This window comes from Mycosarcoma maydis, chromosome 18 (assembly GCF_000328475.2).
Source record: "Mycosarcoma maydis chromosome 18, whole genome shotgun sequence".
Taxonomy (NCBI): Eukaryota; Fungi; Basidiomycota; class Ustilaginomycetes; order Ustilaginales; genus Mycosarcoma; species Mycosarcoma maydis.
Window position 1 is genome coordinate 366,273 of NC_026495.1, and position 15,127 is coordinate 381,399.

The following is a 15,127-nucleotide window of genomic DNA, read 5'->3' on the forward strand; positions in this document are numbered from 1 at the left end:
GAAGGTACTGGCTGTATGCTGTGTCTTGAGCCGCAAATCGGTAGCGCAATGGAGGACTGGCGAGGGTTCAACTCGAGTATGCCAGATGCACTGTGTCGCGCAAACGATGGCGTGAAAGTGGCGATGCGGTCAAAATAGGAAAGCAACTGCGCACTCGACGTGCAAGAGGAGTAAAAGGGCAAGCAGAATGGTGATGACAATGCAAAGGCCGTCGAACGAAGAAATCGGTGAAAATGTCGCGGTGAATAACAGAGCCCTGTGGATGCGAAGAACGTCGACTAATGCAGACGATGCGCAAGTGGATGGAAAGTGATAGAGTGATGTGATGGACGATCAGATACGATCGGTTGGGCGGAAGACGGAGTGAGAAAGTGGAAGGAGAAGATGACGGTGAGGATGGGGATGAAGACAAGAACGAGGTCGAGGATAAGGGAAAAAAGGTCGGTGGCGAAGGAATCGTGAATGAGCGAATCAGACAGCCGGAGAATCGCGGCCAGCCGAGCTCGAGAGCGGACAGACAACTGACAAGGCGGCGGCCTTCTGTGTTCACGTCAAACCCAAATCGTGCATCGTGAATCACGAGTCGTAAATCGAACACAATGAAAATCAAACAATCGTGAATACATTCGTGATTCGTGATTCGTGAATCATGAATCACCACGCACCCGCTACCACGACGAATCACGGATCCAACTCACGATTCTATCCCAAATTTCCTACAGCAAACAGGCAGTATTCGAGATTGATTGATTCTTGCGCCAACGTGCCTGAGTCGCGTCCACCAATCGTGAAGCACTCGTCTGATGCACGACGCGGCACGGACTGAGCCTTCTTTCGAGATCTACTTGCTGAGAACCGGCGCAGCAGCAGCAGCAGCAGCAGCAGCAGCAACAATCTCTAGCACTCACTCACTCCGTCACTCTTCGCATCCAATGCCTTTTCGCAGCCGATGATCTGAGTAAGCGCCTGGAGACATTCACGATTGCTGCTTCACACGATCAGGCTGTAGTTAAATGTTAATCACATGAATGACATTTTCCAAATAACTTAATCTCACTTCTCGTTCCCAGCCTATACACCCGGCTTGCCTTGCCATCAAACCGCCACTGTAGCACGTCGCGCGCTAACCACGAACCGTGAACCACTTATGATTCTGTCAGATTCGAGCCTGGCGGTTGAATATCAATCACGAATGCTGCTGACGTTGACGGAATCTTTGCAACTGAACTGTACTGTAGATACCACCCTACTGCCCAAGACTGTCGCTCTTGTCCATGTGTCCGACAGCTACACGACTGGAGTTACTGTGGTCGGCCGACCTTGCCAAGTTGTCGCCAAATGGGTGGCGTGGTGGCACTCAATCCCCGGTGGAACCTCGTCATTTGCTCATCCTGATAACAAGACGGAGCGGCAAAGCGTGAATCGTGAATCGTGAATCGCAAATTCTTCAGAAAGCGTGAAGCTCTCCAAGAAAACTGGTTTCATAGCTGTCGGCTGCGCTCTCGGTGAATCCGTGCACGGTGCGTGGAGCGTCTGTGGTCGAGGGCGTCATGTCTGTGACGTGTCAGCGTGCATCTCTTTCACCCTATCACATGCTCTGCGCTTGGCCAGGCAAGGATCCTGTGTTAATTTTTGGCTCGGCAAAACGCTAGCCCGCTGTGCTTGTTTCTCCGTCGACCCTTGGTCGTCCAATGTTATGATACTCAGAGCGGGGTATATCTGACCCTATCGCCGGGACTGCACAATCAACCACTCTCCAGTCTTGCTCCAGTCTTGAGTGACCGTGACTGTGACTTTGCTTAACTCATGCATTTTCATCATTTCACTCACCACTCACGTTTGTCCGTCGCTTGATAATTCTCTGTTTTCCGCTTGCGATTGGCACCCCTCTTGTTCGGGTATCAGTAGTCGTTGGGAGACAGAGTCGAACCCTAAGATGACAGTGTTCAACCCAGAAAACACTTTGTTTCAAGATCCCGATCAGATTCCGCAGCACTATAGTAACAATACAAAGAGGAGAACAGAGGTATGGTGAAATGGAGTCAGAACCAAGACAAAAAGACCGAACGGAAGTAGCCGGGAAGAATGCATAAGGAGAAAGAGAGAAACATGTAGGATGGAGAGAAGAGCATGGCGTTTAACTAGACAGAGCCAGACGATTACAAACGAGAATCCTCCATGTCGTGCATCAGACGGCGGCCTTCACGAATACCCTCGTGCTCGTGGCCGAAGCCATTCGCCTCGAGAGCCAGAGCGGCATTCTCAAAGAGCTTGTTGCCAAACGCCGCCTCCATTGCTTCCCACACAGTCTTGACGTACTTGATCTCCAGCTCGTCGCGCACCTTCTTGGGCAGGTCAGCTTCGACGTCTTTTCGGTTGCGGTGCGGGAGCAGCACTTTGCGAATACCAGCTCGCGATGCCGCTGTGAGCTTCTCGCGAATGCCACCCACAGGCATCACCACACCTCGTAGCGTTACTTCGCCCGTCATGGCAAGGTACGGCGAGATGGGCGTCTTGGTGAATAGACTCACCAGCGCACACGTCATAGCTACACCAGCCGACGGTCCATCCTTGGGGATAGCACCCGACGGCAAATGCAGATGGATGTCATTCTTGGGAAACTCGGAATCGCGCGTGTGCATGATACCCAGCTGAAACGCATTGCCTTTGACCCACGACAAGGCCAACTCGGCCGACTCGCGAATCACATCGCCTAGCGAGCCTGTCAGCTTGAGGTAGCCGCTGCCCGGCGGAAGCAGCAGCGATTCGATGTGCAGAATACCTCCCGAGCCAGAGCCCTGGTAGGCCAGACCCGTCGACACACCGGGTCGAGCATTGGCTTCGGCTACCTCTGGCTCGTACGTGTCGGGTCCGAGGTACTTTTCCAAATCGGCCTCGCGGATGACCGGATCATACTCGATTGGCTTGCCGTGCTCGTCGCGCAGGGTACCCTTCTTGGACTGCGAGTACTCGACCGCTTTAGCTCGTGCCAACGCACCAATCTCTCGTTCCAGCGTTCGTACGCCAGCCTCACGCGTGTAGCCCATTGCCACCTTGAGCAGCACCTCGTCAGTCACCACCAGCTGGTCCGACGTGAGCCCTTGCGCTTTGATCTGCTTGGGCAAAAGGTATTGACGAGCGATCGCCGTCTTTTCATCGTGCGTGTAGCCAGAAATGTGGATCACCTCGGTACGGTCAAGCAAGGGGGGCGAGATAGTGTCGAGCGAGTTGGCAGTCGCGATAAACAGCACACGGCTCAAATCAATGGGTACGTTGATGTAGTGGTCGCTGAAAGTGTGGTTCTGCTCGGGATCCAGCACCTCAAGCATGGCAGCCATGGGGTCGCCGTGCAGACCGTTGCCGCTTCCCAGTTTGTCCACCTCATCCAGCAAAATGACGGGATCAGAGACACCCACCTTACGCAACGACGACACGATCGAACCGGGCATGGCTCCGACGTAGGTGCGGCGATGACCACGAATCTCGGCCTCGTCGCGAACACCGCCAAGTGAGAGGCGGGTAAAAGGTCGCTGGAGCGCTGATGCGAGCGACTTGGCGATCGAAGTCTTACCTGTTCCCGGTGGACCAACAAGCAGCAGGATGGGACCCTTGTCGCCGACACGCAACTTTTCGTTGCGGCGACGACGCTTCTCCTCCTCGATCTCCTCCCTGGTGATGCCTTGCTCGCGCGCAACCAGATCCTCGCCATCCTCGAGGTCGGCCGACAGGGCGGCTGCGTCATCATCGGCGGCGACAGCCTCGTCGGTGGAGGCTGAGGGTGTACCCTTGCGACGCTCTTGGCTCGTCTTGAGCTCGGCAGCCTCTTCGGCTTCGAAGCGTTCGCGAGCCTGGTTGGTTTTGAGTTCAAGGACGGCGAGATACTCTATGAGACGCTTCTTGACTTTCTCGAGACCGTAATGTTCAGCATCGAGAATGCGTCGAGCGCGGTCGACGATGCCCTCCTCTGGTGCAGGAGTCGACTTGCTGTTTTTGTGCAGAACAAGAGCCTTGTCGTTGGGATCGCGCGTGGATTCGACGTCAACAGTGATTTTGTCCCACGGCAGTTCGGCCATGATCTCGAGATACGTGATGACGACACCGCGCTCGACGCTCTGCTGCGGAATGCGCGTGAGTCGCTTAAGCTCCTTGTCGCAGGCCTTGCGCGCTTCTGGACTCAGACGTGCCTGTTCTAGCTTCTTTGCGAGTTCGGCAACCTCATCCTCGTCGTCGTCGCCATTGCCGGCTCCGGGAAGGCCGCCGCCGGACATGCCCTTGTTGCCAGGTTTGGATCCGCGACGTGTACCAAGGGGACCGGTGATGACGGGACCGTTGCCATTGTCGTTGGCATGGTTGTTGCGAGAGGGAGGGGCACGAATGATGATGCCTGAGCCTGACTTGGCGTCGTCCTTGTCGCCCGAGTTGGACGAGATGGCCGAGATGCGAGCAGCCACGCCCTGATTGAGCGCAGCGAGTTGGTTGAGCAAGGCTTCCAGTTGTGAACGAATGACAGTCTCCTTGTTGTTGGAATTAAGCGGAGATGATAGCGCGGTGAGAAGCTCACGCGCGAGCTTGACGCGTTTGACGCCGTTCTGAATGGCATCGACCGAGTGGCGGACTCGCTCGCGCTGATCCCAGTCGCCGAGGATAGCAACGCGCTCGGACCATTCGCAGGCGCCACCGAGGGTACCAATGACAATGTCGGCGAGAAGGGCAGCTTGCGACTCGCGGCAGTCTTGCATAAAGCCGCGAAGCTTTTTGAGCAAGCTAGCTGGCATCAGAGGCAGAGCCGGGCCGACGATGGGAGATGGGATGTGTGTAGAGCCATCGATGGGAGGGTTGAGCTGTGCGATGGCATCGATGAGCTCGGCAGACGACTTTTTCAGCTTGACAACGAGGTCAATATCGCCCGGTGAAGCTTCTGGGAAGGTGGGCCACGACTCTTCGTCGACAAAGGCGGTGGCAGTGGCAAGCGGGATGGGCACGTCGGGGATGGCAAGATTGCTCTTAGGGTCGATAGTGGTTGCGGTAAGAGAGGTACGAATCGAGAGCCATCGGTCGATGCGGACACGGGTGAGACCAGAGACAAGGAGAGTGCATGTCTGTGTTTGTGGGTTGCGCACCAGACGCATGAGACGAGCGGCACAACCCCAGTCGTAGAGGTCGTTGATGCGGATGCGCGTGTTGTTATCTTCGGGGGTGGTGGTGAGATTGTGCGGATTGGCATCGCTGGGCAGCGCTGGGTTAGTAGCGCGAGTCGCTGGCTTGTCGGCGGAAGCAGTGCCGTTGGGAGCGATAAGGGTGGGTACGCAGGCGATAATAATAGGCTTGTTCGAGTCTAACTTGGAGCGGCCACCGCGAGTACGCGCAGCAGCGTCGTTATTGGACTCGACGTCGTCCTTGAGCGCCGAGTACTGCAAGGCGGCCTTGAGGAGACTGAGAGAGTGTGCATAGGAGATGTTGATGGAAAGGAGGAGGTTGGGATGCAGAACCAGAGGATACGGGAGTGGCAAGACCGGAAGACGGTCGGGAATCGAGATGCTAGGGTTCATGTTTGGACGCTCGAGGGTGCGACTAGGCGCTTGAGTTGTGACAAGGGCAGGGGTAGGGCTCTAAGGCGGTAGCAAGCGGCGACAGAATAAGGTGAAGTCGTCGCCACAGGCTGTAAACTGGGACGACGGTAGTGAGCGGCTGAGCGTCGACTAGGATGATGTGCAAGTTATTTGGAAGGGAGATACGAATGAGTTGTGTTGGAAGTGCGTTGGTTGGTCGACGGCAGTGACGAGAGGACGAAGAGGAGTTGGGCAGCGACGATCTAATCACGAATGTGGCGTGTGGGCGCGAGGGTAACCCTAACTGAATTTACAGATTGCGGGGAGTGAGTGAGTGAAGCTGTGTCCAAGAACGGCAACTGCAATTATGAATCACGAATCGCACCGACACTCGTGACTTGCCGTGTTGCAAGGCTGCCTCAACGGGGGTAACTTAATTATAATATTACTTAAATACAATAAATTTGTAACGGGAGCGTTCAGTTACGAGTCGTGAGTCGTGAGTCGTGAGTGCGTGTGCGTGTGCGTGTGCTCGTGAGTGTGTGTGAGTGCGAGTGTGAGTGTGACCTGCGTAGTCACCCAACCGTCAGCCGTGAGTGAGCCGACCAGCTAAGTTAGCTCATCACACGATTTCACGATGAATCTAACCTAACTTAACCCCAACCGCGCCATTCGTGATTCACGATTTTCACCTAGTTACAGTAAGTTAGTCACGAGTGTGGAGTCGGGAGGGCATGTGCGACGGCATTAGTGATTCACGATTAGGTTAGCCGCGAAAGCAAAACCCACAAACGGACAGAGAAAGTGCCAGAACACGGAACAGAGCGAAGCCGCTTGCGTCAGCCATCCATTTCGGCCGCGAATCGCCGACCTTGGCAGTCAAGGCTTGAGTCTTTACGGCAGCTGTAAAAGAATTTCTAGAAGACATTCGCGACTCACAAGCACCAGACCGCCACAGTGATAGCCGGCGCCACTCAGAAGATGAGCCAAGTTGGAACATGCACAATCTTGTACATCGATAGACGTGGACGAGTCATGAGGGTCTCTCATTGAATCTTCTGTTGGTGCAGCGGCGGGAAGCAGAGATCCTTGTCGAGTCCATGCCACTCTTCCATCACGGACACGCTTGCACAACTTCTTGTCTCTTTCCAGCGGTGACCAACATTCAGAGTCGTACCGGCACCCACGAAACCGAAAATGCCGGCAAGTTTCGACATAGTTACACTAACTTAAGTTAAACTTAAGTTGACTTAGTCAAGGGCGCACAGATTCGTGATTGTATCCCACAGAAACCACCTGCATTCGTGATTTGTGATTTGGGTTGCCACAGATATACACGAATTGTGAAATTCGTGATTATTTCACGATCAAGTCTGCGACTCACGACTGTGCAGACAATCACGAATATAATAATAAGACCCTGCAGCACACCGCCTCTTTAGGCTTGCGTGGCTTGCGTAGCTTGAGTCGGTGTATAAATTTTTTTTAGACTTATCATGTGAGGTCGTGATTGTTAACATTCTTGACTTATGTGCACCGGGCTCTAGTGCACACTGTGACTCGTGACTTGTGACTCGTCTGGTTCGTGGTTCGTGTTACGTGGCGGAAAACCTTTGGACTTGGCATGGGGATATTTTCGAATTGGAGGGGGTTTTTTCTTTTGGAAATCATGAATCGTGCGTGAATCGTGAATCACGAATCTGTGGCTGGTTTGTAGTCGTAGGTATTCACGAGAGTTTCTGACGCTCAGCCAATCGGAATCTGAATCGTAAATCAATCGTGAATCACGAATCGGCCAGTCATGAATCAGAACCTGACTTTTTTTCGATGTGAGTCGTGAGTCAGTCAAGCTTGAATAATCTGTAGAGTAAGTCACGAGTTCGTGTGTGATGTCGGCAGACTTGGTCTTACAACTTCACGCTTAGAGCTTCTCGTGAGCGCGAGCGCGAGAAGCTAGACTCGTGACTGTTAGAGTTGCGAGTCAAGTTGGCGCATGCCAAAAGAGGAAAACTTTTTGGTGGGACTTTGCTTGGTGGATGCTCAGCTCCCTCATCGTCACCATCCCTTTTCTTTGTTCGACCCAGCCTCCATCTCGCAAACACATCGCATCCCGTCTCCACCGCTTGAAAACTGCCATCAGATTTGCAGCAACGCTTCGAGTCGCTCTCACGCCGCTCTCCACGCCGCTCGCAACTCTTCGCCTTTCCCACCCTGACTAAACCCACGCAACACCCCAGCCGCCATCAGCCGATCACTCGTCTTTCGCAGCTCCAAGCTCGTCACTCACACGTTCACGTCCCAGCTACTCTCTTCTCAATATCGATCTCGTCACTGTCCATCTCAGGCCACGACCCGAACGCCATCCGTTTTTATGTCGATCTTGTTCTCCACCGTTACTCGTCCATCTATCAATTCACCCTTTGCCCGCCGACAAAAACCGCCCTACCTGGTTTTGCATCGTAGCTGTACTTGATACAACTGCCTCACCCTGTTCACTCCGCCTCGTACCTCTCTAGCCCTTCTTCCGACGCCATCATGTCTGTCGTTAATATCCGTCGCGATGTCGACGACAAGTTCTACCGTTACCGCATGCCCCTGCTCCAGACCAAGATCGAGGGCAAGGGCAACGGTATCAAGACCGTCATCCCCAACATGTCTGACATTGCTCGTTCCCTCAGCCGTCCTCCCACCTACCCGACCAAGTTTTTCGGCTGCGAGCTCGGCGCCCAAACCTCGTTTGACGAGAAGAACGATCGTTACATTGTCAACGGTGCCCACGATGCCGACCGTCTTCGCGAGCTGCTTGACGGCTTCATCGACAAGTTTGTCCTCTGCGGCGACTGCAAGAACCCCGAAACCGATCTCAAAATTCTCAAGGATGGCGACATCCTTCGCAACTGCAAGGCTTGTGGCAAGCGCACCGGCGTTGACATGAAGCACAAGCTCACCACTTTTATCGTCAAACATCCGCCTCCCAAGCGCGTCAAGGGCGCCAAGGGAGCCGGAAAGGCTGCCGGTCAGGACGCCGGCGACGCCGGCTCAGACGACGAGCTGACCAAGCGCATCAAAGCCGAAGCTGCCGAAATCCCCACGGCCGAGCAGCGTGGTAACGCCGATGACGACTGGTCCGTCGACACCTCGGAAGCTGCCGTCGCCGCACGTGTCAAGGCGCTCGAAGGCAGCGTCAAGTCCTCGCTCGTGCTTGGAGATGACGACGAGGACGAGGACGAGGATAGCCCGTACGCACAGTTTGGCCAGTGGCTCCAGGCCAACCGCAAGGGTGGTCAAGAGGGTCGCGAGTGCACCCCAGCCGAAGTGTACAAAAAGGCGCAAGAGTTTGGCATCGAAAAAAAGCACAAAACCGTCCAAGTGCTTGCGCAAGCCCTCTTCACCGAAGACGCTCCCAAGGAGATTGAAAAGTATGGCGCCGTGCTCGTCAAGATGGTCGGCGACTCGGAGAAGCACCAGAAAGCCATGCTCGGCGGCTTTGAGCGATTGGCTGGTGTTCAGTGCCCTACGCTCGTTCCCAACGGTGTCCCCAAGATTCTCATGGCTCTCTACCAGATCGACGTGCTCGACGAAGATTTCGTCAAAAACTGGGGCACCCATGTCAGCAAAAAGTACGTCTCTAAAGATATTTCCAAGAAGGTTCGTCGTGCTGCGGCTCCTTTCCTCGAATGGCTAGACCAGGCCGATTCCGAATCCGAGCAAGATTCCGATGACGACGATGACGACGATGACGACGATGACAAGCCCCCCAAGTCTAAAGCGAATGTCAATGGAAACGGTATCAACAAGACCGCACACAACGATGACAATGATGACGATGACGATTCCGACCTTGACAACCTCTAGAAACTTCGAAAAACGTCTGTCTGCGTTGACGCACTTGGCTTCCTCTTGCTTGTCTCCTCAACCAAAACTTTGTGTCATCTATGCTCGTCCAAGGGCGGCCTCCGTCGCCGGTCCCTTTACGATCGCTTGTCTCAATTCACCGCTCTAGTTTCGTGTTTCTATGCATCAAATAAAATCTGATTTGCTCAACTGAAACAGGTCGTGGGTCTATCTTGGATGCATATTTGGTGTGTGCTTTGGACGCGTTGGTGCTGCAGCAGAACGCTGGAAAGCGAGAAGCGGGCGCCGAAAGGACAGAACGGTGGTCTCGTGTATATCGGGTCGTGTATAAGTCGTATTCACGATTACTGCTAGACGCCAGCATGCTCGACGGCGTGTGAGTCCAGATAGGCACATAGCAAGTGTTTGAGGTCGGACTGAAACCAAGGGGCGATGTTGTGCAGAAGTGTACTAAACCAAGCGCTCAAGGCGGGATAGTAGGTGCTTCGCGGATGGTAGCTAGTGAGAGCGCAGCGGAGGGCTTCGAAGAGCGGGGTGGGGTCTTGGTGGGACAATTCACGCGGGTAGGATCTTGCAATTCTGACATTGGCGTCCGGCTTGAGCGAAAGAAGCGTATAGGCCGGACCGGACGAAGCGGTTGAGAAAGGGAAGTTAGGCGTCTCGTCGTCGGGATGCAAGTCGGACTGCAGGGGCGGAGGCGTCGAGAACATGTTGGATGGTTTTGGGTACGTTCGACTGGATGCAGAGCGGTGGAAACCGGCCGACGAAGGTGCGTGATTCGAGGCAACTGTGTAAGGGTGTAGTAGCGACTGCGATGGACCGGGTGTAGGTGGACATGACGTGCCCAGCGCAATCGGGTACGAAACCGCTGCTACATGTTCGGCTAAATCGTCCCATGGAACAGAACACATCTCCAACCACCGAAGCACTCGCACCAACCTGCGCAACGCTCGAACCATGATCGGCGCACCTCCTGCCCTCGCCAATCCATCACCCTCTCGATCAACTTGAGTAGACGTTCGACTCCACCCACCGAGGAATGGCCTCAATTCCACAGGAATGTAGATCTCATACCTCCCGCCACCACTACCATCCCCACACCCCTCCCGATCATCACTCAACTTCCCAAACCGACCCACGAATGGCAACCTCTCCAAAATGCCCGCTACCCCAACCCAGTCCTTCACCCTCCACCAGCGCCTCTTCCTGCCGTGATGCGCGAAATACCTGACCGATTCATTCCACTTGACCACCTTCTTGAGCCTCGTCTGTGGAAGCTTGACCAACGGCTCGGTTTCGATCATGCAAACGTGCACTTGACGTGCGCCGCCGCCCCTTCGCATGTATTCCAACTCGAGTTCACGGTATTGCGAGCGAAGCGCTTCTCGAACCGTGTTGACGACCGCGCTTGGCCAGGTACGCAGGACGGGTACATCACCAGTACCACCAACGCTGACCGAGGAAGCAGTGGAAAGCGATCGATCTCGCGACTTGCCATTGGCCGAGTTGGCACGCGAGGGCGTGGATTGCAAGGAAAGCGTATCGGGATCTTGTGGAAGGTCCGGTCCGTGGCCGGAGGGGACGAGACCGAGGATCCGACCTTTATCACGCTTCAACGCTGGGAAGAGGACATTGATCAGAGCTTTAGATTGAACCACATCGGTCGTGAGCGCGCTGTAGAGTGCTGCTTGCTCGTCGTCTTGCGTTCGAACGATGCGAGCGCTTGACGGGGAAAGCGGAGGTGAAGCTTGCGCAGTCAAGATCGACGACAACGACGACTCCATCGATGATCCCAGCTCAGCTGCTTCTCGAAACGGCGGTGCCAAGCCAAACGGATCTCGTTGCGTAGCGCTTGGTGTTGCCAGTGCAGATCGGCTCGAAGACGAGGCCCGAAGCTCGCCCCACACGTCCCGATTGCAGAGCGTGAACGGATCGACATCGCTGTACGCGCTGTTAGGCGTCTTGGGGATATCCATCTTGGAAGCCAGCGCAGCGGCACTCGTCGTCAGTGGCACGTTGCGTGGGCACAGTACCGAAGGTATCAGTATGATTCCGCTGAGCAGTAGATCGTGCGAGCTGCAATACGCAGAAATTGTCGAATTAACCATCGCCAATCCGTCGGCCGTTTGCACATCCGCCATGATGGGTATGATGGTGCCCGAAGATGGAGTCTTGGGGCCGCATCTGCCAGGCATCCAACCTTTGAGCATATCGATGCCATATCCGAACAGGTCGGGTCCAGCCCAGCTTGACCAGCTGCGTGACCTTGGTCGGGACTTGGCGCCGATCTGAATGGGTTGTGGCCGCGAACGATGTTTGTGAGGGCGTGGAGTTTGGTCTCCTCTGTCACTATGTCCTGGCTGGATGGTGTACGAGGTAGCAGCGGGGTAAGACGGATCCGATGAGCCATTCTCGCTGCCCCCTCGTGACGACTTGGCATGGTGGAGGTGCGATGACGATGAAGGAGAAGAAGGCGCGCTGGAATTGGTGCTCGACGACGACCTTGCGCGGTTTCTTTGCTTGAAGAGTGCCTTTTCCATCCTAGCCTTTTTCGCAGCCCACTGTGCTACCGTGATGGAAAACTGGTCCGCATCGGCGTGAAGGACAAAGCACGTATAAGGAGCACGAGGGTTGCGCTTGGTGGGTCCAACGTCTTTGAGCGCAAAACTAGACGGCGAGCCGGACGAGAGACGAAGAGCAACGTATCGGGCTACAGCATCGTTGTGGGGCGCATAGACAATCACAGCCGAGCCCTTGGAGGAATCCCACCAGGCACGAGAGGCTGGCTCATAGGTGTGGAACAAGAAAAAGTAAAAAACGGTATGAAGATGACACAGGAATGCCTCGATGTAGAGAGAGATGGTGGTGCAGATGGTTCGAATTCGGCGCACCGTAGTAGACGGGGCGAGAGATGCGCGGAAGCAGACCATGGTCTTGGAGCTTTCGGCGAGTGAATGTCGTCTATGATGGGCGATTCGAACAACAGAGTCGAGGGCGCATATGAGCGGGTGCCAAGATTACTATGTAGTTCCAGTGTATCTGGCTGATATCTAGGTTGTCATTCAGCTGTGTAGACCGGGTGGATCCGGACGCTGTTGGCTGCAACGAATCAGGGCGTAGCGTAGGGTCGAGGAGTTCGAAATAGAAAAAGCAATCAGAACGTTTCGTGGTTGGATCGACAGTCGACGGTAGAGGCCAGGGGCGTATAAAGATGTGATCAGGACAACGTTGTGTGAGAGGGAAAGCGACTTAAGAAACAAGATGGAGTGCATTCCGGCCGAATCCAGTGGAGGCTGGCAACAAGCGAGACTGATGCACAATATGACGCCAAACTTGCACCGCGTTGGCAATACACGATAACGAGCAAGTGCCGCGTCGCTGCCAGGATGAAGCGAAGAGCGGGTAAAAGATGTGTAAGTGTGTGTGTGTGTGTGTGTTCCTCGTGCCTGTTTGTGTCCATGTCGCACCGCGTGTGTGTGCGTTCGCAAGGGTTCATGGTTGGAAATGTGCATCGCCAAGAGGCGTCGACACGAGGCTTGGATTTTTGATGCAGGGTCCACATCCAACACGCTGTCCCCGCTGTGCGCTGTCCAGCATGCAAATGCAAGACATGTACGCACGCCACGAACCATACGCACAGCTGCCGTCTCAAGCACAAGCCACTCACAAGCATGGAGCTTTCATCTGCGCATGCTTGCTGACGAGCAGTTACAATAACATTGATCCACAAGGAAACATGATCAGCCTCGCTGAATTCAGGCTCGTCTCAGAGAAGCCGGCTTTCACTTGGTGTACTGTGACTGGAGCGTATCGTCTCAGGGTAACATGCACGTCGACAGGCCGTTTTCGAGCACTACGCTTCTCTTGCACGATCACCCAGCTCAGAAAAAACGTCGGCCTCGTCAGAAATTCGTTAAGACCGTGGTGGCTGCCAAGTGGCCCAACCTTGCCCTGCGTCTCAAGATTGGCTGGACGAGGTTCGGCATATCGCTGATGTCCGCGCGAGAGCATCTAAAGCCAGTTCCCAAGCCCTGCCGGTTGTCGCCCAGATGTTTCCATTACTGGGCAGCAGAATACACCAGCTTCTTTCAACTCTGATCGCCGACATTGGATCTATCAAACACACACTACCACTCTATTGCCTCCATTTCTAGAACAGTTTGAGCGCTTGGGCAGAACTATGCGCACTGTAGTCGAGCAGTAAGCAACTATCCTGCGAGTCGAGTCTGACCAAGATCTGCAACCCGAGAGCGGCTAGAGCCTCACTCGGATTCAAACGCACCAGCGAGAAGCACAGGCCAACTTTGTCGCTCAGTGCGATACAGATGATGCAGATGAGCATCACGGAGTTATACTTTTCACGTTTCTTGCTCGGTCTAGCGCGGTCCTTTTGACTCGACGGAGCTGTCAACAGAATTACGATAAGGACAGGCTCAGCGGTTGTTGCAATCGTGAATAAATCACGGATTGTGTCTGAATCGGCTGACATCGGAATTCTAATCGGGTCCAATTCGAATCAGGGATCGGGCGCCATGACATCAACGAGCAGCTTGCATATTCACGATTGCCGTTTAGCGCAGCGTGGATTCTAACAGCGACGCCAAGGTGCTTCTCACCTCTGACAGCTTGCAGCTATTAAAGGCCTCGTCATTGCTTTGATCACTGCGCCATCCTGATCAGCTCCCACCTGTCCCATCAAAACTTGAATAGACTCATCCACTCTCCCAATCGCATTGCATCCTTCCTTCCTCCTCGCTGTCCCTAGTCAACATGTCGAAGAGCATCGCCCTACCCGCACTTACCGCCTCCATCCCGGCGTTTTACCACTTCCTCGCCCCCAAGTCCACCACGGTCCAGGGCCTGTTCCTGCCTGTTGGCTATGGCTATGTGGTCTCGTGTGTTGTCTCGGCCGCCTGGGTCACCTTCTTGATGGGTGTCAAGGTGGGTAGCGCACGCAGAGCTGCTCAAATCCCTTATCCGTATCAGTACGCCGACCGAGCCGTCGCGGACAAGAACCGAGAGGCTCATCTCTTCAAGTAAGTTGCGCCTGCTCTCAGCCTCTTAATGAGGACCATGCTGACTCTTGAGTATTGACGCTCTTGATTGTCCTACCCTGTGTGATGAAACAGCTGCGCTCAGCGTGTTCACCAGAACACCCTCGAAAACCTCACGAGCTTCGCATTTCTCACGCTATTCAACGGTCTCTTCTTCCCGCAACTCACCACTGTCGTCTCGGCCACTTGGGTCATCTCACGTATTCCTTACGCGATCGGTTACTACTCGGGTACGCCAAGCAATCGTGCTTTCGGTGCCATTCCCAGCGGTCTCAGCTTCCTCGGTACGTCGTTGCCTCGCTCATACGCTTTTTCACAGGAATTGCCGTTCGCTAACGCCCTAACTACCTGCCGCTCACTCCGTTGATAACGACAGCTTTGTTGATCATTGCCACTTACGCCTGCTTCACCATCGTTGGTGCTGCACCCATTGTCAACAACGTTCTTTGAGAGTATGACCACATCTCGCCCCTCTTCTCATTGTATACAGCCCCACCCAATCTCAAAACAACCGCTCAGATGCAAATTTACGACTATGGTTGACTCTCTCTTATCCAAGCTTGCGAGTCCGAACGACGTGCACCGGTACGCAGGATTGAGCTAACGAGACCAACAGGCACGCTTGCCGCAACAAGCAAAGACCACTTGCAACTGACTACTCAGAGTGCT

The 15,127-nt window shown here is 54.5% G+C and overlaps 4 protein-coding genes across 4 annotated transcripts; 2 read left to right on the plus strand and 2 right to left on the minus strand.

Moving 5' to 3' along the window:
- Nucleotides 1–2,159: 2,159 nt before the first annotated feature.
- On the minus strand, nt 2,160–5,549 carry UMAG_05558 (uncharacterized protein; the record flags this gene model as incomplete). Its single annotated transcript, XM_011393565.1, has 1 exon — nt 2,160–5,549. One exon carries the CDS (start codon nt 5,547–5,549, stop codon nt 2,160–2,162), a length of 3,390 nt encoding a protein of 1,129 aa, XP_011391867.1.
- Nucleotides 5,550–8,084: 2,535 nt separating this feature from the next.
- Nucleotides 8,085–9,404, plus strand: UMAG_05559 (putative translation initiation factor eIF5; the record flags this gene model as incomplete). Its single annotated transcript, XM_011393566.1, has 1 exon — nt 8,085–9,404. The coding sequence occupies one exon, from the start codon at nt 8,085–8,087 to the stop codon at nt 9,402–9,404; it is 1,320 nt and encodes a 439-aa protein (XP_011391868.1).
- A 350-nt stretch (nt 9,405–9,754) lies between these two features.
- Nucleotides 9,755–12,334, minus strand: UMAG_05560 (uncharacterized protein; the record flags this gene model as incomplete). The annotated part of the gene is made up of 1 exon (XM_011393567.1): nt 9,755–12,334. The coding sequence occupies one exon, from the start codon at nt 12,332–12,334 to the stop codon at nt 9,755–9,757; it is 2,580 nt and encodes an 859-aa protein (XP_011391869.1).
- Nucleotides 12,335–14,174: 1,840 nt separating this feature from the next.
- Nucleotides 14,175–14,908, plus strand: UMAG_11795 (uncharacterized protein; the record flags this gene model as incomplete). Its single annotated transcript, XM_011393661.1, has 3 exons — nt 14,175–14,440; nt 14,534–14,742; nt 14,835–14,908. 3 exons carry the CDS (start codon nt 14,175–14,177, stop codon nt 14,906–14,908), a joined length of 549 nt encoding a protein of 182 aa, XP_011391963.1.
- Nucleotides 14,909–15,127: the final 219 nt, after the last annotated feature.